Genomic DNA, 26,769 nt, shown 5'->3' on the forward strand with positions numbered 1-26,769 from the left:
AACTGGTGTATTAAAATTTGGGTGTAAAACTCAATCCCCAAAGGGTTCTAAATCACCAATGTATGCAGTGTTGTGGTAGCCATCAGTCCCAGGATATTAGAGAGACAAGGTAGGTGAGGTAATATCTTTTACTGAACCAGCTTCTGTTGGTCCAATAAAAGATATTATGTCACCCTCCTTGTCTCTCTAAATCATTGACACATTTTGCTGTGTAGTGCAAAGCCCATTTCTCCCCCCACCCACCAGATCAAAGGGACACCAAGGTGTGTTATGAGAACATGGCCACAATGTTTAGAAGGTTTCAGAGAGGTAGCTGTGTCAGTCTGTATCAGGAAAAAGAACGAGGAGTTGGGGGCGTCAAAAAGCGCGCTCAGGGGAGGTGGTGGAGTGCAGGTGAGCTGGGACAGGGGGGCGCAGGGAGGGCTGCCCGCAGCAAGTAACAGGGCGGGGTGTGCAGGGGAACCGCTCCTCGCCCCAGCTCCCCTCCGCTCCACCTTCTCCCCTGAGCATGCCGTCCCAGCTCTAATTCTCCTCCCCTCCCAGGCTTGCGGCGCCAAACAGCTGATTGGTGCCGCAAGCCTGGGAGGCGGGAGAAGTGGAGCTGTGCCGGAGTGCTCAGGGGAGAAGGCGGAGCAGAGGTGAGCTGGGGCAGGGATCTGCTGCAGGGGGGGGCTGCCTGGGCGGAGGAGGGGAGCTGCTGCAGGGGGGGTGCCGCAAGGCTGGGAGCTGCTGCAGGGGGGCTCCCCGGCTAGAGGAGGGGCGGGGAGCTGCTGCAGGGGGGGTCCCCCGGCTCTTCCCCATGACTCCCACCCCTGCTCTGCCCCAACCCCGCCTCTTCCCGCCCCCACCTCGCCCCAGCCCCGCCCCCGCCCCCACTCCCCTGAAGACTGTAGCCAGGCCCGACCCTGCACTCACTGCATGGTAAGTGGAGTGACCCGACCCCAGCCTGGTCCACTCCTCTGGCTCCCAGCCGCTCTGCTGGCGAGTGCTGGGGGGCGGTTCTCCCCTCTCTCCTCCCCCCAAGCCTGGGAGCCAGGGGAGCAGAGCAGGCTGGGGCCCCAGGCCTCCACGGCGGGGAGCAGGGGTGGGACTGGCCCCAGGCCTCCATGGGGGACGCGGGGCTGGCTACTTCCTGCGGGGAGTGGAGTGACCCAGCCCCAATCCGCTCCGCTCTCCTGGGTCCCAGGAACCAGCCCCCAACACACACACACACTCACCAGCGGTGCGGCTGGGAGCCAGGGGAGCGGAGCAGGCTGGGGCCAGGTCACTCCACTTCCTGCAGGAAGTGGCCAGCCCCCCGTCCCCCAAGGAGGCCTGGGACCAGCCCCTATCCTCCCGTGGAGGCCTGGGGCGGGACCCCACACAGCCGCCCTGCGGAGGCCTGGGCCCCCCTCTCCCCGTGGAGACCTGGGGCATTGGGCACCAAAATAGCTAGGGACGGCCCTGGCTCCCCGAAATATCCTTGCACCGGCCCTGGAAGTGCAGCTCCCAGGGGGTGAGGATGCAGAGCAGGCCCCAGGCTTGTAGGGTGGAGCTGCAGATGCTCTGACCCACTTATGGCTGTTAGAGCTGCATGAATGTGGATACACCCCCTCCTCCCCCAAGCCACCCTTATTATCACCTTCTGGCGGCCTATTCGGGGCTGTGGAATGTATCACTGTGTCCTGATTTCTGCAGGACTAGTGGGGGAAGGCTGAATGTGCTTTGTGCCCCCCGCTGGCAGCCCTGCCTGTCTGGTCACTCCCCACATGTGAATCCCCATGGAGAACGTTCCATCCGGGAAATGCTCTGGAGCTTGCGGCATGACTGGACCAACAATTAGTTGTGTAAGGCAGTAGCCATCCGGAGTCCAGACCACGTGCATCCGCATGCTTAACATTAAGACCATTAATAAGTCGTTACAGGGTTGGGACTTAATAGATCTCTGGGAAATAGTCCAACATACTGATATGCCATAGGAGGGAGAGCTGTGCGAAACAGCATCGCTGAAAGAGATTGATCAAGTCTGAAAGTAAACAGCAAATGAGACGCATGTGTGCAGTGTGTGGCTGTTAAAGCTGAAAATGCCAGTGCATTTTGGGGGTGCCCAGGCTGAGGCATCACATTACAGAGCAGAGAGGTAAATGTCCTATGATATTGAAATACAGGGAACAGGATTCAAAGAAGAACTTTCCTTGCATATTTACCTAACAAAAAGTCTTTCACTTTTCTGATGAACTCCTTTGCATTCTCTCTATCAATTTCAGTTTGATTCTTAGTTTTCTCTAGTTTCCCATGTAACTGTGAGCCTTTCGTCTTGGTGTCTTCTGCCATTTTTCTGATGCTTTCAATCTGGAAATATTTTTAAATATAGTGTTATCCTCTCTAGGGTTTAAATGTCATTGTTTGGCAAGCTCGGCTCCCATCGGAACATATTAAAACAACACTTATAAAAGACTCCGGGCCAGGTTCTTGTCCTGTTAAACTGAGTGGGTGTTATAGCATTGACTTCATTTGGACCGACACCAAAGACGACATAACATATTCCTTCCATTTTTACAGACTATTAAACAATTATTGTTTTGAAGGCAAAAAATACCTACTGTTAAAAAACAAGATGCTGCACCTCACTCACTCTTAAAATGATATGGACATTCAGGTTGAAGGAGGGGAATATCTCATAATTGCATCTACTCCCCCCCCCCTTTTCTGCTTGGAATCGGTGTAAAATGTAATATTATTACACTTATTATTAAAATTATTACATAAAGGATGGTGCCAAGGCCCATAGGTTTAAAATATGCCTTTAAAAGTTCAATGTTTCCATTAATACTATATTCATAATCATTTAGGGATTGTCTACTCTTAAAATCCTGCAGCAGTGCAACTGCACCACTGTAGCACTTCAGTTAAGACACTACCTACGCCGCTAATGGCAGAGATTCTCCCATCAGGAGAATCCACCTCCCCGAACCGCAGTAGCTGGGTCAAGGGGATCATTCTCCTGTCAGCCTAGTGCTGTATTTAGTATCAGGGGGTAGCCGTGTTAGTCTGTATCTACAAAAACAACAAGGAGTCTGGTGGCACCTTAAAGACTAATAGATTTATTTGGGCATAAGCGTTCGTGAGTAAAAACCTCACTTCTTCGGATGCATAGAGTGAATCTGAACTCTATGCATCCGAAGAAGTGAGGTTTTTACTCACGAAAGCTTATGCCCAAATAAATCTGTTAGTCTTTAAGGTGCCACCAGACTCCTTGTTGTTTTTGCTGTATTTAGGTTGGTTTAACTGCATTGCTCAGAGCTGTGTATTTTTCACACCTCTGACAAGGTAGTTAGTTATACCGACCTAATTTCCTATTGTAGACCAGGCCTCAGTTGATAGTTTTATTTTAATTAGCTATGTTTCAACAGGCCATACTGTGCTTTAGGTGAAACTTCTATGCACTGGTTCTCTGCAATCCAGGGAGAGAATGCTTCAGACATGCTTCAAACAGATTAATTAATCCTTACAATTTCCCTGTAAGGTACTGTAAATATCACCTATATTTTATAAAGAAGGGAAACTGAGGCCCAGAGAGGTTAAAGGGACATTGTCAACATCAAAAATCAAGTTTCTGTCTGAAAATGTTTGACCTATTTTTGTTACAAGTATCGCCTATGATTATCAGGATTGAAAGAAACTAGTAATGAGAATAATTTTTTAATATTTGTCCACTTTGTTTACTGTGCATTTAACAGGATTTTATGTATAGTCATTTTCACTGTTTTGTTGCATAGCTAGCAAGGGAGAAGTGGCAAATGAAGAGATCTGTATAAGACATCACAGAAACAGAACATCTCATATTTTAAAGACATTTTTAAAAGTGAAAGACAAACTATTTAAAGAGTGCGCTCTCAGAGAATGACTTTTTAAAAAAATTACCTGTGAACTTAAATTAATTCTAAGCCCGTGAGGAATCCTATTGATATCAATGAGCATGCATCGGGACTTATTCAGGTGCATAATGTTAAGCAAGTGGTTAAGTCTTGGCAGGATCAGGGACAGTGTCTTGCAAGGTCACCTGTCGAGTCTGTGGCACAGTCAGGAATAGAATTTAGCTTTCCTGACTCCCAGTCCTGTGCTTTAGCCACTAGATGACATTTCTTCTTTGATGTAAAAAGGCAAACTGGGACAAAAGAGGTAGATTTTTCACTTTAGAAGACAATGACAGCACATCAAATATTTGGCTTACTAATTTTGCCACTGCTTGTAGTATTGTAGCCTGGTGTTGGCCCCAGAATATTAGAGAGACAAGGTGGGTGAGGTGATATCTATTATTGGACCAACTTATGTTGGTAAGAGAGACAAGCTTTCAAGCTACACAGAGCTCGTCTTCAAGGCTGGGAAAGGTATGCAGCATTTCACAGCTAAATACAAGGTGGAACAGATTGTTTTGCATAACTAATGAACACATATTGTGAGAGATCATTCAAAGTAAAGTGGCCCATTAACAGCTCTGCAGTCATAGGACAAAAAAGAGGAATTATTGGGTTACAGATTGTTGTAATAAATCATAAATCTAGTGTCTGCTGATTTGATCATTATCTGGTGGTTGGATTTCAGGGACTGCATAGCTGTCCTCCTGACAGTGGAGAGATTGTGGTAGATGTGATGTGCCAAAGGCACCATTGTAGTTCTTAACCATGATGACTATGTTAACGAGGCCGACTGACAACTGTCCAACACCATCTACTATAAAGAACTCAAAGACCATCCAACAGCACAATTCACAGAGAAATGTAAAGATATCACCAAATCTTTTCCTAAAAAAATCCAAGGGAAACTCTACAACTTCATCCCCCACGACCACACCCCAGGGACCTGCTACATACTTGCTGAGATATACAAACATAATGTCTGGCCCTGGCACTCTTACTGAAGGAATCTCAGGACTCATCGAAACCATCCTCAAACCACTCATCACACAAAGGGCCAGCTTCCTCCAGAACACAACTGACTTCCTCCAGAACCTCTGCAACATTAACAGTCTCCCTCCAAACACCATCCTTGCCACCATGGATGTCACTTCCCTACCTAGCAACATCCCTCGCAATGATGGCATGAGTCACTGCCTCCCTCAAATATCTACAAACAATGGAAAACACTCAGCTATCCACCGCAAACACATCACTAAATCCATCCATTTCATCCTCACCCATAACAATTTCACATTCAACAACAAATACTGTGTCCAAACCATGGGAACAGCCATGGGTACTAGGGTGACTCTCCAAAATGCCAATCTCTAAATGGGCCACCTTGAGGAATAATTTCTGAAAACACCACCCTATGATATACCTGAGATACATCAATGATATTTTCATCCTTTGGACAGATGACCTAGACTCCCTCAGGTTTCCACCACAACTTTAACAACCAACAACCATCCATCAATCACTTTCTAGAACACTCCTGCACCCGCATCAACTTCCTGGACACTACAATCATCTTCAACAATGGAACTCTACAGATAACTGTATACAAGAACCTCATGGATCACCATGCCTATCTTCACAGATCCAGTAACCGCCCCAAGAAATCTTTATCTACAGCCAGGCCCTCAGATACCACAGAATATGCTCCTAGGAGGAAGTCCAGGATACAGATCTTAGCACCATTAAAACTGCCTTCACCATACAAGCACACTCCACAAGAGAAGTAGATAGCTTCAGGGAAATGGGCCACCCAAATACCCCAAAAGAACCTGCTTCAATACAGAAAAAAAAAAAAAACTTTTGACCATACACACCTAGTTGTCACCTACCACCCCACCCTGGAACCCAGATGGTATTTCATTAAATAATTACAACCCATACTCGACTGGGACCACATCCTGAAATAAATCTTTCCCAGTCCTTCTTCTGGCCCTCAAACATCCCCTCAATCTCAACAATCTCATCATCAGAAGGAAGCTCCCCACAGACCAGGACCCACCAACTCAGAGCAGCACCAGACCCTGACATAACAACAGATGCAAAACCTGCAGACATCTCTCCATTGCTATAATGATCAATACCCCCCACAAAAAAACTTTCAAGATCTATAGGTCCTACACATGCCTATCACAAAATGTGGTATACCTCGTCCAGTGGATTAAATCCTCCAATAACAACTACGTGGGTAAAACTAGACAGTCACACAGAAAAATGATAAGACACAAAAACACTGCATCACCTGTGAGGGAACACTTTTCACAAAGCAATCACTGTATATCTGACCTCTCAGTCCTTGTCCTCAAAGGAAACCTTCACAACACGAGACTCGGAGCTTAAATTCATAACTTTGCTAAACACTAAAAATCATGGTCTTAATAAAGACACTGGATTTATGGCTTATTACAACAATCTGTAAACAATTTACCCCCCTTTTTTTGTTCTATGCCTGCAAAGGTTTTAATCGGCCACTTTGAATCCTCTTTCACAATATGTGTTAACTTCTTATGCTAAACAGTCTGTTTCACTCTGTGTTTAGCTGTGACACTCAGAGTACCTTTCCCAGACCTGAAGAAGAGCTCTGTGTAGCTCAAAAGCTTATCTCGTTCTCCAACAGTAGTTGGTTCCATAAAAGATATTACCTGACCCACCTTGTCTTTGTCCCTTTTATAGTAATTGCACAATTACTTTCTGGACATGACAGTTTGGATTAGTCAAATTCTTTGTCTTAATTCCTGCATCATATTTGGCTGCCAAATTATTCCACAGAATACACTAGATTAGGTTATACAGTACCTGATTTTCAGACTCTTGTAGTTGTCTAGTCAAATTATTTAACAACACGTCTGTCTCTTTAGCTTTCTTGACTGTGTTTGTAGAAAGAGGAAGAGTTCCATTACAGTTTGGGCCACCACATTGTTCATTTCCATTGCTATTTCGACATAAAGCTCTCCCACAACTTGTCATAACACATGACAGGTTTCCGGGTAGCCCACAACTCTGTAATAAAAGCACATTAACGGCAAGAAGCAACACGTGATGAGCTTTTCATGATTCTGAAATGTAATACTAGACAAGTAAGAATATTTGACATTTATAATGGCACTTTTCTCCTAAAGGATCCAAAAAGACTTCACAAATGCCACTGAGATGGATAGTGGGCAGTGAACCAGCTGACACACACTATATAATGGTCGATAAAGTGGGGGAGCCTTTTGGACAATGACAACAGTGAAAACTGATAGTCTTACAAAAAGTGCTGTAGGATGCTGAGGCCCCGTGTACAGTATAAATATAGTCATGTCAAGGAATGCAGTTAGAGCTGGCTCATCCCCTCGCCTGGTTACATCTGTGGTTCACATCTGAAGTGTAGGCTGAACCTTAACTATGTCAGTAAAGCCATGGCCTAACCATGAAACCATAAGCCTAACTGAGTTATAAAACATGGTTAAGGTCCAATCTATGTTACGAACTGAACCATGCTTGTAACCAGGCTAGATAACAGAATTGTAACTGGGTTCTTTGACATGGCTTTAATCTCATGTTACCTTTAGACAAGGCCTTAATGTCCATACAGAGCAGACAGCACCTCTGTTTTTAAGACCTCATCCCCAAGATCCCTCCCACCTCACAGGGTCCTAGAGCCTGGGCTTCTGCCTGAGCCCAGAAATCTACACTGCAGTAAAACAGCCCCACAGCCTGAGTCCTGTGAGCCTGAGTCACCTGGACGGGCCCGCCACGGGTCTCTAGTTGCAGTGTAGACATACCCTGAGATCTCCTTCTCCAGATTTAAAAGTATTGCAAACATTCCTTTAAAAAAGAGCGTATATCAGTGTTACTGATTGGCAACAGCAAAAGCAAGTATTTTATTTATCTCCCATTTAAAAACAAAACCCATAGCACTTTACCTTTTCATTCAGTTTTTGGATATCTGGAGTCTTGAACATCCTGAGCTGCTCCAAGGTATAGTTTTCTTTTGAGGTTCGATTGCCTAACATGGCAAGTATGCCATTCCTGGCGTTTTCTGAGTATCTTATGATGGGGACTGCTCCACTGATTTTCTGTTCAGCAGATGATGACATTTGGTAATACTTCCTGATATTACTGAAGGAATCTACACAAAGAGAAACAGCATTTAATATATGAGAGGCAGACCATATTTTTATTGTATCTAACAAATACATTCTTGATACATGATGAGTGGCAGTAGCTTCACTAGGTTGTCAGCTGGTTCTTGGCTCTGGATGAGAGAGGACATTAAGCTGGGGAAGCCAGGGATTGTGATTTTCTGTCAGGTTTGTGAATCTTTTATTTAGCCAGCTATGTAGATTTTATTTTAGAGCTCTAGTTATTGAAAGCCTAAAAACAGATACAACGGGGGTGGTTCCCACATCGTTTTTGCACGTCCAAGATATGGGACAGCCAAATAAAGATTCCAGTGTATGAACAGGTTCTGATTAACGACTCAGACAGCTATTTACTTATACCAAAGGCTCATGAGCTGATGGAATTATTGACTAGATGGAGCGTCCAGTCACTTCTGCCACCAGCCACTGTCAAAAAGCAGGATACTGGGCTAGATGGACCACCGGTCTGATCCAGTATGGCCATTCTTATGTTCTGCTCTTTTGTGGTTGGGATGGGAGAATTAATTTTGCCAACTGAAACCCCCCTAAAAATTGTCATTTCTATTATCACAATTCAGCAAAGTACTTAAGCCCATCCCTATTCATCATAGCACTTAAAAGTTAAAGAAGTGCTTTCCTGAATTGGGTCATAAATGTAGAACAGAGATTGAAATTTCTGAGGTTTCATTTGGCTCTGGAAAAATGCAATTTCAGGTTTGATGCATTCTTAATTTTTTTTTATTTCCCTATTAAGCCCATAAACAAGAGAAGAAATGCCTTCAGGCAAGAACCTTTCTTGTTTCCTTAGCTTAAGCTTTCAAATTTGTATTGAAACACAATAGTTTAAGGGAACATTTTTCTGAAACTCAAACATTTTGCAAAACTCAAAATTTTAAGAAAAAGTTGTAAAAGTTTCATAAAAACTACAGATTGCACTGCGTTCTCCCATCATGTTAATGTGTGCAGTGAGTAGAGACTTCATTGCAGTGAAGTATTATTTATAGGTCATTGCATATCATATGTCTCTATTTTCATAACCAACTCAGGGCTTGTCTATACTTAAAAAGCTACCGCTGCATAGCTGCGCTGCTGCAACTGCACCTTTGTAGCGCTTCAGTGTAGATATTACCTACCCTGATGGGAGGGAGTCTCCCATTGGTGTAAATAATCCACCTCCCTGAGAGGCGGTAGCTAGGCCAGTGGAAGAATTCTTCCATCAACCTAGTGCTGTCTACACAGGGATTTAGGTTGGCTTAACTGCACCACTCGGGGAGTGTGTGTGTGTGTGTGTGTGTGTGTGTGTGTGTGTGTGTGTGTGTGTGTGTGTGTGTGTGTGTGTGTGTGAATTTTTTACACTCCTGAGAAGGAAGTTATGCTGACCTAATTTTCTAGTATAGACCAGGCCTCAGCTGGATACTAGAGGCCTGATCCAAAGCTGACTGAAGTTATGGAAACTTTTAACTTCAATGGGTTTTGAATCAAGCTACAAAGCCAGAGCTGGAAAGTTAATTTAATGAGTCTACATCAGTTGTGAATATTCATTTTAAGGACATTGATGGTTGTGTCTTTTCACTAACTCTAATTAACCACTATAATATTGACATGCTCTAGACTGCTAGCCAAACGAATACTTAGGAGGAGATCTATACACTACTGACCCTCTTTTTTGCAGGGTCTTATGCAAAGACAGACATGTGGGGTCCCATTCCTCCCCCATGGCTCAGGCTTTCTAACCTCACCATACCCACATCACACAAAAGGGAAACAACTCTGATGTAGTGCTGGCACCAAACTGAGGAAAGATGGGGGGAAAGAAAAAACAGACTGAACAGGGAGGAAGGCTCTTGAGAAAGCTGGCAGTCTGGTGGCAGTGCTTATTGTTGGAGCTGTCAGATACTTGGTGGCAGGGCTAATGGATGCATAGGGCCATGACTCTGTATGTAGTATAAACCAGAGACTTCAGTTATGGGTGTTTTATATGAATGTCTGACTGTTGGTCTCAAAAAGGTTGAAAGCATGAAAAGGACTCGGAATCTGACCAAACGACATCAACAGGTTAAGCTACAAAGGTACATAAATCAGTGACCTGCTTATCACTTTGCATAAAATGTTCTTTCTTAGCCCTGCTTTGAATAAGTTTCTCCAGCTTTATTGATTGCTTTGAGAAAATCTGCACAAGTGATCAACGTGGGAATAGCACCATGTTGTGCTGAAACACTAGTGCACCAGCCTGAATGGAGGAGTCAGGCACAAAGGGGTGTGGCAGAGTGGATCAGTGCAGAGAAGCTCTGCATCTCAATTAGTTGTTTTCTTTCCTTCCTTCTTTCTTTCAGATTTATCTTTTATTCTCTCTTTCATTCTTTTAATCTTATTTAGCTCCATTTTATTCTTATTGAAATAAAGCAGCAAGAAACTTTGAATTTAGAGAAGTGCTGGTATTTTGCTTCATGTAAGCACTGAGCACATTAATAAAATAATAACAATAGCAAGCCCTGTTTGAATGTACACATATTCTATAAACTGGAATTAGTTTAAACTTTACATCTTTCTGACAGTATTATAGAAATAAGAGTTAGGTTCTTTATTGTATCGTATGGTGTTTGACATTCCAGCCATAGTCTTCCAGAATCCAAGGTCTTTCTTGTCTTGAGCACTATTTGTCTTGAACACTGATCAATCAGTAGGGTGGTTTGTACTGTATGTACTCCACTGTCCTTACTGAATGGACTAACATCTGCTCAATGTTTCTGCCTCATTCTCTAGAGGCTGGCCTATAAAGAGGATATGAGCCCTACTCCTACTAGCTGATGGAGATTCTACTTAGCACGAGTTAATATTAAGCATAATTCACTTAAGAATGCAGTATGATCAGGAACCTTTTTCTAACACTGCAATTCTCTGTGATGCTGAGCAAGTCACTTCACCACTCTGAGCTCTGTTTTCCCCAGATGTATATTGCGAGGATATTCAGATTCAGATTCCAAGGCCAAAAGTGATCACTGTGATCATCTAGTCCAGGGGTCGGCAACCTTTCAGAATTGGTGTGCCGAGTCTTCATTTATTCACTCTAATTTAAGGTTTTGCGTGCCGGTAATACATTTTAACATTTTTAGAAGGTCTCTTTCTATAAGTCTATAATATATAATTAAACTATTGTTGTCTGTAAAGTAAAGAAGGTTTTTAAAATGTTTAAGAAGCTTCATTTAAAATTAGATTAAAATGCAGAGCCCCTGGACCAGTGGCCAGGACTCAGGCAGTGTGAGTGCAACTGAAAATCAGCTCATGTGCCACCTTTGGCACGTGTGCCGTAGGTTGCCTACCCCTGATCTAGTCTATGTTATATGAGAAGTCAGGCCATAGAACTTCCCCAAAATACTTCCTAGAGCGGATCTTTTAGAAAAACATCCAATCTTGATTTTAAAATTGCCATGGTTAGAGAATCCACCACAAGCCTTGGTAAGTTGTTCCAATGGTTAATTAACTTCACTGTTTAAAATGTTCACCTTATTTCCAATCTGAATTTGTGTTGATTCAACTTCCAGCCATTGAATCTTGTTTTGCCTTTGTCTGCTAGACTGAAGAACCCACTATCAAATTTTTGTACTTCAGGTAGGTACTTCTAGACTTCGAGTTACTCCTTAACCTTCTTTTTGGTAAGCCAAATAGATGAAACTGCTTGAGTCTATCACTATACAGCATGTCTTCTCTGAACCCTCTCCAGTTTATCAACATCCTTCTTGAATTGTTGATACCAGAACTGGATATGGTATTCCAGTAGTGGTCGCATCATTGCCAAATAAAGAGGTAGTATAAACCTTCCTACTTGCGACTCCCCTCTTTATGCATACAATGATCACATTAGCCCTTTTGGCCACAGTGTATGCTATTGATATGACCTGCTTCTTAATTAAATAATGTTTGCATTTATAGAGCGCTTTACAAAATACTCCTCTACCCCGATATAACGCTGTCCTCGGGAGCCCAAAAATCTTACCGCTTTATAGGTGAAGCCGTGTTATATCAAACTTGCTTTGATCCGCCAGATCCCCTGGGAGCGCTGCTTTACCACATTATATCCAAATTCATGTTATATCAGGTCGCATTATATCGGGGTAGAGGTGTATTACTAAGGCCAGTCAATGTTAGAGGAGGGAACAGAACCCAGGTCCTCTTAACTCCCAACCCATTATAAACCAGGGGGATTTTGATGCCTACCTCTGCCTTTTTTACATGGCTGCTCTGGTATGAAATTCTGAATGCTTGAAATCATGTAATTTTGAGCTAAAAGTGGATTTGCAAGTTTATATGTGAAAAAATGGTGGCAGTTTTTAATGTTATGGAAAGCTAAAATCTGAGCGTTTAAAACCATGCAAAATGAATTGGCAAAAAATTGTGTGTGAAATGTCATGAAAAATGTTCTCTTATTTTGATTAACTGTTGGTCTTCTTACCTTTGTGGCTCAAATTATTCAAATTGTAATATAGATGTATTTTCTGTTTCAGGTTTTCATACAGGTGGTCAGCTTCTTTCCTAATGTTGTCTGTGATCCCATTCAGGTCGGGAAATTCATCCATTTTATTGTGATGTAGGTCAATTTGTGCAACTTTTTGTCTACAGAAGCAAAGTGCAGTTGTACAGTAATCATTCTAGATGTATTATTAATCTAGGAGTGAGATACATATTATTTTAGATGACAACAGTTTATCATAGATCAGAAGGAAACATTCACATGTGGCATCATCATATTTAGGAAGGTCAGAGGACTAAGTGAAAAAAGGCCAGCACTTACATTCCCAATTTTATTGACACTTTCTGTAAGGATGTCATTCTGTGTGCTTCAAGCTCAGATCGGTCATGATAAAACCTGTTGTGGAGATTTATCAATCTTCCATTCCTCAAATGCTTGAAGTCATGGAACTTTGTTAAAAATTGCCAGTAAAGGATGCAGACAATGCTCTTGCAAAAATTTTTGAACATCAAATGTCTGGCGAGCCCCCAGATTCACATGTTCAAATATGTATTTGCATGTGCAGAGTGGGTGAATGCATATGTGATTGGCTAATTAGGCATTCAACCACTCTATTTGTGCATGCAAATACTTGTTTGCAGCATGCCATTGTAATTTTGCAATCACATGTCTTTTGAAAATCTGGGTGTTAAATCAGGCCTCTTAAAGTCTTTTAAAGTGCATCTCTGACTGTTATGTGTATTTAGTCACTGCCCCATTCCTTCTTCCAATGCTTCCTCCCAGCCTGGAGCTTCTTTCTGAAGTGTTTTTAATTGTAAGTTTTAAGAGGTGCTGCACTGGAGCCTTTCCTCCCTTTGTGCTCACCTTGCTCTGACTGGATTGTCAACATTATTGCTTCACCTCTTCCATTATTCTGATGTGATACCAATACCCCTTTAGTTTCACTCATATATTATTAGCACAATGTCTTGATACTGTGAAGCTCTTGTACATTAGTCAGTTATTAATCTATGTATTTATTACATATAGCTTCAGATACCTACTCACTTGTGAATATAGAAACCTCCCTGCCTTTCAGGGATTTATACATGCACTTGAATTATGTGCAAGTCTGTGCCCTGGTCTACATTACAAACATATGTTGGTATAACTACATTGCCCAAGAGTGTGGAAAATCCACATGCCTGAGCGACGTAGTTATACCAACCTAATTCCTGGTGAAGACAGCAGCTACTGCCTCTCAGGGAGGTAGAGTACCTATTCAGATGGGAGAAGCCTCCCTTCGGTGAAGGTAGTGTCTTCACTAAGTACTACAGCGGTGCAGCTGCACCAGTGCAGCGCTGTAAATGTAGACAAGCCCTGTGTCTCAGGCACAAGCAATCCAGGACTCTGGAGTGCTTGTATTTGCCTACTGAGAGGATCTTAAGGCTATCGCAGTCTTTGTGGTCATCTTAAAGGATTTTGATCAGCTGGAAGTTCAGTTTGTCTGAGCACCTAAAGTTTGGAACTTCTTGAATCTGCAGCTGGGTACAGTTCAGAGCAGACCTGAGGTTGTTCTAAATTATGCTGGTGTGATGGACCAGCCTGCAGCTGACCTTGGGTTCAGGGAAGTGAAAAAGTGTTTTAAAGCCAACTTGGCCCCTCCCTCGCCTCAACTGCATCTGACAGGGCTGTGATGCAGCTGAGGATTTGAGCTGTTAATGGGATACACAATAATAAATCTATCCATGATTTAGGATCATTAATTGACAATCCAGTATCTGCATGGTGATCACAAACAGAACTATAAATATATTGCACAACTATTAAAGTAGAGTGGAAGATTGCTTTTCCAGTTCAGTGACATTTATAATGCACTTCTGTTCTACAAGAGAAAATATTACCGAATGTAGTCATGAAAATCCTTGATGTTTAAGAGTGTCTCCAGTGAAAGAACAGGAGTTTTTAAAATTCTTTCTATTTCAGAAATCTTATCTTCTAAGCCTTTGAAGCGCATATCACAGCCAGGTCTTGTGTCTCTTTTATCTTCTAGATTTGCAGCAAATCTCATTAACCCCTGAACAGTTTGAGATAGGGTAGTAATTTCATTATCCCACTGATCAAAACAAAGGTGACACCGAGAGCATGTGGGAAATTCTTGTTTGAAGCCTCGACCACACTGATCACAGAGCTTTCCAGTGACACCAATGCGGCAGTTGCAAGCTCCAGTGTCTTTGTCACACTCGGGTTTGCGAGTTCCTTCCTCGTTACACGTACATGCTGCGGGGGGAGGCAGGAACATTACATTGCTTCTTTTAGATGTTAATTGAGTTATAGGGTAAAACATGAAAGATAACGCAATTCAATACAAATAAACATTTTTTGCCATTTATTGACATTATTGGACCATGTAGGCTGGGATTTTCAGAGGCACCTAAGTGAGTTAGTCCTAAACACTATTGCAATGTTGATCACAATAAGCAAAACACAGTTTTTATACAAATAATTGCTACAGCAGTGGTTCCCAAACTGTGGGTCGCGACTTCAAATGGGGTTGCATCATCAGCCGATGGGGTTGTGGCAATCCCTACCATTTTGCTCCTCACAGCGTGACCTCACATGTACAGTGTATGCGAGGTCACAATGTATGGATGACACCATTTTGCTCTACAAAATTGTGTCTCCCCATGTTGTCTGGGGTCCTGGAAGGAAATAATTCACTAAAATGGGTTCATACTGGCAAAAATTTTATGAACCATTGTATTACAGGTTTCTTTTATGCACCATTATATACTATTATTATCTGACAGTGAGATCTGTTAGGCTGGGCAATAATCTCCTTAGAGAAGGGCTAAATGCCACATCTTGTGGGTCATTTAAACTAGACTAGTCAAAACGCTATAAAATATACCATAGAGAACAATGCTGGAGTTGCATAGACACGGACTTGGTGATCTAACAGGTCTTTTCCAACTCTAATTTCCATGATTCTATGATAATCTTACAGGTGACAAACATGGCAAATATTATGTAACAGTTTTTAATCCATATTCCAGAAAAAAAGCTAAATCAAAACTATTTCTCTATTTGTACGTCTTGTCTGCTATATTCAGATGAAGGTGTAACATTTAAAGACAATTATCAGAGAGGTAGCCGTGTTAGTCTGAATCTGTAAAAAGCAACAGAGGGTCCTGTGGTACCTTTAAGACTAACAGAAGTCTGTTGCTATTTAAAGACAATATTGTGATTTCTGATACAGTACAACCCCCCAATAATACTTACAAATACAATGCATCCGTGGATCACCAAAGTAATTTTCCTCACATTCATCACAATGTCTTCCACTGTAGCCTAGTTTGCATGAACATTGGCCTGTGAACTGCAAAGACAGCCTTCAGTAAACAACTGCCAGCAATATGATTATGTATGCAGTGTTGTTGTAGCTTTGTCGGTCCCAGGATATTCGAGACACAAGGTGAGTGAGGTAAACAGAAATTGGTCCAATAAAAGATATTACCTCACCCACCTTGTCTCAGGAATATGATTTGGAAGAAATAGCACGACCCAACTGAATAAACATTTAATTCAATAAATATATTTTTTTTGATGTGATTTATGACATACAGCTGCACAAAGGATGTAGTGGGATTATTCACATGCTTTTTAAAAAACAGAATGAGTTACAGGATTGGCCCAAATCTCCCAAAAAATGTTACCATGCTCCAGCTGCTTAGTGACATATGGTTAAAAGTTGGGAAATCACACAGATGGAAGTGAAAACAAAACGGATGCATGGAAATGCCCTTAGTTTACTGAGATGAAGGATTTCACATGTTCCAGACCTCATTATTGACCTCTGAGAAGATAAATGGTAGACACTCCTAAACTCAGCTATCCCCGGCTATTTTCTGCCCATCTGAGGCAGGGTTTTTCTGTTGTTTATAGCAAATTTGCTTCATCAAATTCTTTTTCCTCCCAGACTAAACTACTGATCTTTAGATCCCCGTTTCAGGATACATTAACTGTAATTTAGAATCTCAAGGTTATATTGTGCAAATTGTCCCAGAAAACATATTTTGGAATTCAAACAATAAAATTAACCTGGTTAAATTAACTGGTGAAAGCTGTACTAACTTTCTAAAGGTTAAGATCTAATTTGACTAGGAAAAATTACAATTCCAACAATTAACCTAAAGAACAAACAAACAGAAAACACTTATAAAATAAAATCTGAAATTCTTTTAGTTAGAACTGTAGGATAAGATCCCATTGCCATGGAAGTCAGTGGCCAACCTCCCACTGATTTCAAAGGGATCAGAATTTCAACCACAGATTCAGCCTTGGAAAAACTTTGGATTTTTCCAGACCCCCCTGAGCCCTATAAAGTACATATAGATTAAATATGATAAAACATAACTCATTTCATGATAAGATATAAACAAATGACATGACTTCAGTCTGAGAGACAAGGTGAGTGAGGCAATATCTTTTATTGGACCAACTTCTGGGAAAGGTATTCCCAGTGGTCACAGCAAAATGGGAGGTGGAACGGATTGTTTAGCACAAGTAGTTAACATATTGTGAAAGACCATTCAAAGTGAAGTGGCCCATTAACACCTCTACAGTCAAAAATGTTACCTCACCCAGCTTGTCTCTCTAATATCCTGGGACCAACCTGGCTACAACAACATGACTTTAGTTACTACCACATGCAAATAAATACTTAAAAGGACACTGTCGAGGTTGCCGTTGGGTTCAAAATTTGACTAATTCTTTCCCCTTACACACACTTATAAAGGCATATAATCCTTGTGTGCCATTTCCACACAAAATGCTTCAGTGCTCCATTTCAGGAAGATACATGAATGTAAAGAGCTCATTGTTCATGAGCAAACCTGCCATAACAAAAGAGCATGTATTATATGATGCACCCAAACAAAAAAAAAGATAAATTAATTTGTGACAGCTTCAAAGAAAGCTAAGAAATTGTTACTAACAATGAGAAAAACAAAAGATTTTGATAATTTATGAGAGATTCTTTGACCATGTCCTTTCAAAATGTCCCTGTAACTTCAGACATTACATCTCCCATCTAGCAGAGTCGTTATCTTGCCTGATTGCACTGGTTACTTTGAGAGTTTCTTGGGTTACAGTCACAGAACTGACATCCTATTCCATGAGACATGTTCCAGTAGCCAGAAGCACACTGGTCACAGGTAGAACCTATTACATTAGGTAAGCAAGGGCATACTCCAGTCATTCGGTCGCACAGGCAAACTCCATTTCCAGGTGGACATATTGCTGGGTTCACACCTGAAAAATTGCAAGTACACCCTGGAAAGAGAATGCCAGTTATTATATTGAGTAAAATAAGACAATGTTTAAAATACATTTAATACCTTTAATTCTTGTTTCTGTGTGAAGGCAACAAGTTTTTGCTTCTTTTCTTAGAGCATTGTACTGTACTGCATCTCATTTCATCGTGGACTCTCTCATATGAGCCATATACAGTGGGAGGAAATCTTGAAGAATGACTAGGAATGGCAATTCAACTGACAGTGCTAACACAATTAGCGAGTACTGTATTTGTTCAGCACTTTGAAGATAGTGTTACATAAGTTTCCATCATGTGTCTACCAGCCCTGTAAAAGCCAACTCCTCTGTGCACCATGATTTCTTTAAGGGAGATCTTAGTTCTTGGTGGTAATATCTACTTGCAATTGAATTGTTTACTTACTTCTGCAGTTTTGAAGAAGTGCTGATCCAAAGTAACCTGGTTTGCAGAACTGGCAGTTTGGTCCATGTGTGTTGTATAAACATTGTAAGCATTCTCCTGTAACCTTGTTACAGGATTCTGGATCTGTCGCATCGATATTATTATTGCAGGAACATGGCAAACACTGAGCCCCTGGTCTTCCTGGATTCCCATAGAACCCACTGGGGCACTCATCACATTGATTGCCTGCCAGAAAGGAAGGCAAAATCAATTGCTGAGTGCTAGGAACACAAATGAAATCATCTTTTGACAAAACTGTTTGACAATTCCTACTGCCTGTGATAACCTACATTTAGATGCGAGTTTCCCAAGTAACCGTATATTATCCAATTGGACATTGTTGCATTTGAGTTGTACAGTAGGTTAATATTGAATGTACCACATTGGCCAGAGGCTGGAAATGTGCAGCCCTTCCCCCCACAACATCTCTTACCAAGGAAGTCCCTGCGAGAGTGGTTTTAGGAGTTGGAAAATTCTGCAGGACTCTCTGTGGAGTTTTTCCTCAAACAAGCCCATGTGAGGCTATGTAGTTTGCCACACTCATGGCATGAGCCACAGATCTGCTCCAGAACCAGCAGATCCCCATGATCCATACAGTTCCTGAGGGACTTAGCCAGGGCCATCCTCATATAGGCTCTGTTTCTTTATTGGCTCTGGGCCTCCTCATCACCCTGGCATTACAGCTGCAATGGAGTTCCAGGACCCCTCCTACCTGCAGCTCCCCAAGGGGCTATATTACTTTATCTCAGAAATCTTCATGGGCTGGTTGGGGGCCCGTGTGACTCCACTTCACCTCTGGCTGGCTCACTCCCAACCAGCGCCTGTCCACTCTCTGGTCTTGGTCCATAACAGTCTCCAGAGCCTTTCACAGGCTCTTAGGAAGTGATGATATTGCCAGACAGGTGGCTAATGTCTAACTGTGGAGATCTCCCATTGAGTGCAGATCTTGGAGGTATGACCAGATCCGCAGTAATTATTCATAGCAGAAGTCCCCTGGATAAGTACTGATCAGGACAAGTACAATTCTTCAGGGTTTAATCAGAACTGCAAAGGGCATTTGGCCTGAGTAAAGATTATGGAATTTGACACAGTGTTAGCACGTCTTACTATTTAGTTTGGACTAAGTAAAGGTGGCTACTATGTCAGAAGTTGGCAGCATATTTTGAGAACAAAAGGTTTTGTCTTATATACATGCAGCCAATAGGAAATAAAGCCAGCACTGCCATTTCTACCTGCCACCATCTCCTTTAGAAATGGCTGGTGAAAGAAAAAGTATCAACTATGTTTTTTTCCTGAGGGTCTTTGGATATAAACATGAGCTAACTTTATTTTCTGTTTTAAGCATTCATTTAAGGTAACTTTTTCCATCTCACAAAAATAGCTGGTTTCATTCTGATGGACAAAGAAATGGAAAAGCACTTTCATTTCCCCCCTGGAGATTAAGACTAATTTGACACTAAGAAATAGAGTCAAGTTGCTCCAAAAACAGCAACATGTAAAATAACCCAGAATGAAACCACCCATTTGCAAAACAATAGTTAGAAGTAAGAAAAAACTCTGCGGTGATTGAGAGATCAGGTCAAAACTTGGGTATAAAGAGCTTTTCTCTTACGGGGCAGCATTTTAAACCAACATTTTCAAAACAGTTCACTACTTTGGGTGTCTCAGTTTTTGGGTATCCATGGCTTGTTTAGTTCAGAGAGGATGAGCACCTGCAACTCCCATTGACGTTAGCTCAGCACCACTGAAAATGAGGTCTGAAGGGGTAGATCCTCAGCTAGTGTAAACTGTGATAGCTCTATTGACTTCAGTGGATCTACCCTAAGAGTCTCAGATTGAGCAGCCGATATTGGAGCACACTTTCACAAATCTGAGCCTTAATGCATAAGGAGTTAATAGAAGGACAGACAACAGGTTTATCCAGTAATAAATGAAAGTAGAAATAGATTCATTTGCTTCATTGAGTCTAGTTTTCTTGGGTTTCTTCTGGTTTCCTTAGTTGCTTGTTGGAACATTAATGGCAGAACTATTGCTTTCTCTGGATGGTCAGTTACTACATGATTTCCCCCTCTGTCCCAATCAACCAGACACTAGCCTTATTTATCTACCTTTTTTTCATTATTCCACTCTATTGTTGAGCAGATGGGTGGGAGTTAGTTGTAATTTTTCAATCTTTCCTTAAGAACTGTAATATGATGAAAAATAAACTATATGTCTCATACCTGAGTAACCCTCAAGACAATTGCAGATTAATTGCAAAGTGCGAGGATCTTGGTAACAGGAATGTGCAAAATATCTACTGCTTGCAGGTGACTCTGGACACATACATGGGCGACAAGGGTCTCTTGTGAGAGGATTTCCATAATAACCATTGACACACCTGTCAAAACAGTCACCACACAGACACATTAAACTATCCTCATGACAGATATACCTCTCAGTCCATGCCGATAGCTTGGTTCATTCAAGTCCATGTTTTAAAATATGACAGCACTTGTCAATATAATGCTACTCCCATTATTTGGTACAGAAGTGTCCAGGCTTGAAGAGATTAAAGGAATTAGAATCACTGCTGTATTCCCCAAACACGGAGCAAATTACACATTTTATGTTAAAGGGGCATTGCCAAATAGTTCTGGCTCAATCATCCACCTCCTCAGAGAACCTTTTAGTTTAATTGGTAATGTAAAATTTTCTAAATGTATATATTTTAAATTTCCCACACCATCTCTGATACACTGAGTAACTGTTATTTATAAAGAACCCACCATATTTTTGCTCTGCTACTTCTAAGACAGCTAGTCTACCAGCAGAAATCAACAAATAGCCTAAAGGTCATATTGTCTAAACCATTTTCTAGCAGAACTCCCCATAGAATTCAAAGGGAAGTTCTCCTTACACTGAATGGGCGGAGATGACTCAGCCAAACTAAACTAATCAGCCAACCAACCCTATTACTGTACCAGAATTATACTGACATCTCTTCTGTTGCTGCAAGAACAGACAAAAAGAACTATTTCCAGCCCCATTAGAAACATATGGGGGAAATAATTTGTCACTCATATGGAAAAGCTACAAACCAGCAGACAGAGAACTGTTCATTTAGGCTCCTCAAAGATTATTGCAAACACAAAGTATGAGAACAAGTATTGAGAACTATTATTGTTTTGGAAAATTGCCTTTAATAATTGGTATTATTCTAAGATATATGCAGCACCTTTCACATGCCTCAAGATACTGAGGGCTCAATCCTGTGAGGTGCTGAATGCCTCCTACCAGGTGTTGCAGCCCATTTTGGTCAATTTCACAGTCATTGGATTTTAAAAATTGTAAATTTCATGGTTTCAGATATTTAAATCTGAAATGCCAGGGTGTTGTAACTGTAGGGGTCCTGACCCAAAAGCGGGTTGTGCGGGAGTCACAAGGTTATTGCAGGACGGTTGCAGTATTGCCACCCTTACTTCTGTGCTGCTGCTCACGGCAGTGCTGCCTTCAGAGCTGGGCTGCCGGAGAGCGGTGGATGAGAGCTTGCTGGACAAAAGCCCAGCTTTGAAGGCAGTGCCGCCGCCAGCAGCACCATGGCATGGTGTGGTATGGCCACCCTTACTTTTGCACTGCTGCCTTCAGAGTTGGGCCCTCGGCCAGCAACCACCACTCTCCGGCTACCCAGCTCTGAAGGTTTGAAATGGCATTGACTCACACTGAAAGATGCATATCAAGCTATCCACTAACATTCAGACACACTTTCTAGATGACAGCCCGTGCATACCTTTCACACCTACTTCCAGCTGTAAACCCGCTGCAGCTAAGGCATGCACCAGTCACTGGGTCACAAAGCTCTGCGTAGCCATTACATGGACACGGGCGACAGTTGGGAAACCCAAAATACCCAGCCAGGCACCGATTGCAGCATCGACCAGCAACCTCTCGGCGGCATGAACACTGTCCTGTCAGCTGATCACACAAAGTGCTCACTGAGCCTTGAGGATGGCACTCACATGCTAGATGAACACAAGAAAAAGCAGATGCTGTGTTATGGATCAGCTAAATTCTAAATGTATTTTCCTGAAACTGATCACCATCTGAGGCCATAAGACTGAGATGTGGCTTCACTTCGATGTGCAGCAGGGGCTGTAAGGGGTCAGAGATGATTTTTTAATTTTATTACTGTAGGTTCATGAATATCAGTGGCTGGAAATCCCCAAAAGTTTGGTGTGCATAAGCTTATCTGAACCTGCCGAAGTGGGCTGTGAATCACACGAGAAAAGCCTTCTAATAAGCCTTCTGGAATTGTCTGTTTCCAATCAGGCTGGAAGTACCATCAGAGCAATCATTTTTTCAGCACTTCCATTTCCATTCCCAGTGGGAGCCAGAAAGTGCAGAGTCATATGGAAGTGGGGGTTGGGAGGAAAGCTAATTGTGCTCTTTGAATCTCAAATGAGGTTCACTTGGAGGGATGGGTAAAGATTCAGTTTGCTTTTATATGAAGCACTGTTTAATGTTCAGTGTTTAGTACTTACAGTAACATCCATGGAAACCAAAACCAAAACTTCCTGCAGAACATCTGTCACAACAGCGGCCTGCAACATTAGGTTTACATTGACACTGGCCTCCGAGTTGACTGCAGCTGGAGCTCAGGGACCCTGCTGGATGGCACTCGCATGCTGTTGGCAAGAAAATTTCATACACGCATAATGAAAAATGAAGTTAACTATTTTCATGCTTTCCCCCTCCTTAGCAGGTTTTATACTCAGGGTTACCAGAGATGTGCTAAGAAAACAAAGCAGGGTCTGAGTCCCACAAACAGGGGGTTTATCGGCCACCAAATTATGTGCTTGGAACTATTTGACAAAGTTACATTAATGATGATCTTATACCAGTCATCAATACGAGCCTTAAAGTTCTAATCTGGATCTGTAAAGTTCAGAATGTTGCAAAATTTGGATCCAGATATAAATACAGGGAAACCCCGCTATAATGCGCCCCGCGATAATGAGAATTCGGATATAACGCGATCATAAGGTGGCTCTCGCCGCCCCAAGCGCGCAAAAGAAAACCCAAAACACCGGCCGGAGCGCAGCCGAAGCACCCAAAAAAAAAAAAAAAGCATCCAGAGCGCTGCCGAAGCACAAAACAAAACAAGCAAACAAACAAGCAGCCAGAGCGCTGCCGAAGAATCAAACAAACAAACAAAAAAAAGCAACCGGAGCACCACTGAAGAAAAACAATAAAACAAAAAAAGGAACGTGCCTTCCCCACTGCCTCTTCCCCCCCTACCCCTGTTTCTCCTTTTGGCAGGAAGAGCCATTCTCCTCCCCAGCTGCTCCTCACTCTTCCTCTACCCCTTGCACATCTCCCCTGCTCTCTGCTCAAGAGAAATTGACCGGCTTGAAACTGACCGGCTTTAAATGGCAAAATTTTCCTAACCCCGCTATACTGCGACCCCGCATTTAGCGCGATAAAATTTTTTGGACCCCAATCATTGCGTTATAGCGGGGTTTCACTGTATGCTCAAAGTTTGAGGTGTTTGGTTAAGGTCTAGCTCTAGCTAATACTTTTGAAGAGAGATTTGTTAATGTTTGGATTTGAACATGCTCACAAATCCATTTACAGACATCATCAATGAATGGAGGTGGTAATAGCAAATCATAAATCATCATGTTTCAGCAAAAAAAAATAAAAATGGAAATACCTTGATAATTACATCACTTGTGGTAATTCTGCTTAATGTCCTGGCTACCACCAGGAAGAGCAGAGTTGTGTAATTAGACATGATTGAATTATTTGTTGCAAGTAATGTACCTGATGAATGTTCACATTTTTGTTCGCCATAATAGCATTTGTAGGCCCGAGCTGCAATGCTTATTTTATGGGATGCAACAATTTTCCCCCTCATAATTTAACCTACACTATAGATGGTGGAATAATATGTAGCAGATAATTTATTTATTTGTGTATAAATTACTTGTGAATATTTTCCCCATTATTCAACTAGCTCTGTGTGTGAGAATTAATCTCTTTCTCTCTTTCACATATACGCATGCACGAACGCACATGCACAGCCACCCACAGAGTGGCAAGGAATTCTTCAAATGGCAGAAATATTTTCTGGTTTAGATTGAAGAAAGGGTGATATTTTATCTGAACTGGGTTGCTCATTCTAAGCAATGAGACATTTGTTTGAAGGGCACACAATACTTTTCAGTGTACTGAGCAAGTCAGGGTAAGTATGACTTGTGGGTATTTTTGCAGGACTTGCTAGCAGCCACCAGATTAGGAATCACTGTTTCAGCTCAAATTTATCTGAGTCTTTTGGCTGCTGCCACAGTTGGACAGGGCGGTGTGGGTGAAAGGATGGCAGTTGGGCTATGTTTTTCCAGCACCAATCCTAGGCTCTGACCATGCAAACAGTTACACATATGCTTCACTTTACTGCCATGAGTAATCCCATTGAAAACAATATAACTATTCAAGGTAACAAAGTTAAGCCCATGCATAAGTGTTTCCAGGATTGAGGCCCTAGAATGTAATCACTACTGATTTTTTTTAAAGTAACATAAAGAACTGGAAAATTATTCCTGATGAAAACTGAAACCTGTTAGCTTTTCCAGCCATATTTGTGACAAGCCTTTTGGAAAGGATAGCATAAATACTGTAGTTTCCCATGAAGAGAAACCAGGGACGGCTCCAGGTACCCGCCGAGCAAGCTCGTGCTTGGGGCGGCAGATTCTATGGGGCGGCATTCCGCCCAATCCTAGGGCGGCACGGCCGCATTTTTGTTTGTTTGTTTGGTTTTTGTTTGCCGATCCGGCCGCCCTGTAGGGGGCGGAGGAGGGGAGCGCCCTGATGGGAGCGGGCTGCGCGCTCCATCTGCCCCAGCCAGTGCCAGGTTTGTAGCAAGCCCGGCAGGGCAGCCCACGTCCTTCCCTCCCCGCTGACTGAAGCGGCGTGGAGCCCTCCCGGCAGGCGGCGCAGCGGGAGGGGCTGCGTGGCGAGTGCCCCTCTGAAGCCCTGGCCGCCCCCTTTCTCTCTCTCCCCCCACTCCCTCCTCCTCCCCCCCGCTAGCCGGGGCACATCTGCAGCGCAGGGAGTCCCCCTGCACCCTGGCTCCGGCCGCCCCGCAGGTTTTTTTCCCCCTGTATTGCCGCTCCAGCCGCACCGCAGGTTTTTTTTTTTTTTTTGCTTTGCCGTTCTGGACGCCCCGATTTTTTTTTTTCCCTTGGGGCAGCAAAAAAGTCAGAGCCGACTCTGATAGAAACTATGACTTTTATACCATGTAAACAAGCAATTGTTACAATAATACAAATAATAAATAGTAATAATAATAAATGTCATTAACTCTCTTTTTCTGATAACCATCCTCTCAAGAACAACAATGACACGGAGATGAATAGACCCTTTCAAGTATAACTCACAGAAGAGCAAATACACAACTGGAAAGCCAAGGACACATTTAAACCGAAGTCCAGTATTGCATCAAAAGAAAATAAATATTAGACTATGTCAGTGATAATCAGGAATCAAAGCCACACATTGATAATGCAGCAATTGCAAAAAACTTGTTTTCTTTCAAGTTTGCTATGGGCACAGGAGGGCATGTTGAGATTACAAAACACTAGGTTGGGGTAAATGCACAAGTCTTACTATATGTCCCCTAGTGGCTATCCTGACCAGTGGCACTAAACATTCACAGCTCACACTGCATGGCCAGCATTTGATTGCATGCTCTACCTGCTGTGAGCCCATGACTGACCTGTAGCCAGAGTCGGATTAACTCTCCTGTAGGCCCAGAGCTATTAGATTTTGTGGGGGCCCTGTACACAAGTCTTTTTCCTAATTTAAAACAAAATGATCACAATTATGGCATTGAGGCTATGAACGCTATATTAAACTTGCCTTTTAATTAACATAAAGCCATTCTGTGGTTACATTTCAGTCTTAAAACATGTAGAATATAGTTACGTTATTTCAAAATAGCCTACTTCTTACCTTAGAACAGCTGTTATATTCGTTTCTTTCTGGGAGGGAGTTTGGGTGCAGGAGGGGGCTCCAGGCTGGGGCAGAGTGTTGGGGGTGCAGGAGGGTGCGAGGTGCAGGCTCTGGCCAGGAAACGCTTACCACAGGTGGCTTCCGGCCAGAGGTGCAGCAGGGCTCAGGCAGGCTGCCTGCCTGCCATAGGCCCATGCTGCTCCCGGAAGCGGCCAGCTGCTGGCACGTCTCTGCGTGTCCCTAAGGGGAGGGGGACAGCGTGTCTCTATGTGTTGCCAGCACCCGCAGGTACTGCCTCTGCAGCTCCCATTGGCCGGTTCCTGGCCAATGGGAGCTGCAGGGACAGTACTGGGGGTGGGGGCAGCGTGTGGAGCCACCTCTCCCCACTTGCCGCCAAGAGCCGCAGAGATGTGCCAGCAGCCGGCCGTCTCTGGGAGCGGCATGGGGCCACAGCATGCAGGCAGCCTGCCTGAGCCC

The 26,769-nt window shown here is 42.8% G+C and overlaps 1 protein-coding gene across 1 annotated transcript in view; it reads right to left on the minus strand.

Moving 5' to 3' along the window:
• Positions 1-26,769, minus strand: part of LAMB4 (laminin subunit beta 4) — an 83,240-nt gene that overhangs the window by 5,556 nt on the left and 50,915 nt on the right. Inside the window, exons 20-30 of the mRNA XM_024110205.3 lie at positions 22,824-22,967; positions 22,073-22,304; positions 20,526-20,683; positions 18,265-18,489; positions 17,641-17,861; positions 15,810-15,906; positions 14,432-14,807; positions 12,531-12,691; positions 7,862-8,067; positions 6,750-6,953; positions 2,187-2,331 (exon numbers count right to left, since the gene is read on the minus strand). Coding sequence (XP_023965973.2) covers positions 2,187-2,331; positions 6,750-6,953; positions 7,862-8,067; positions 12,531-12,691; positions 14,432-14,807; positions 15,810-15,906; positions 17,641-17,861; positions 18,265-18,489; positions 20,526-20,683; positions 22,073-22,304; positions 22,824-22,967 — 2,169 coding nt within the window. The remainder of the gene's footprint in view (positions 1-2,186; positions 2,332-6,749; positions 6,954-7,861; positions 8,068-12,530; positions 12,692-14,431; positions 14,808-15,809; positions 15,907-17,640; positions 17,862-18,264; positions 18,490-20,525; positions 20,684-22,072; positions 22,305-22,823; positions 22,968-26,769) is intronic.

Source organism: Chrysemys picta, chromosome 1 (assembly GCF_011386835.1).
Source record: "Chrysemys picta bellii isolate R12L10 chromosome 1, ASM1138683v2, whole genome shotgun sequence".
NCBI lineage: Eukaryota > Metazoa > Chordata > Testudines > Emydidae > Chrysemys > Chrysemys picta.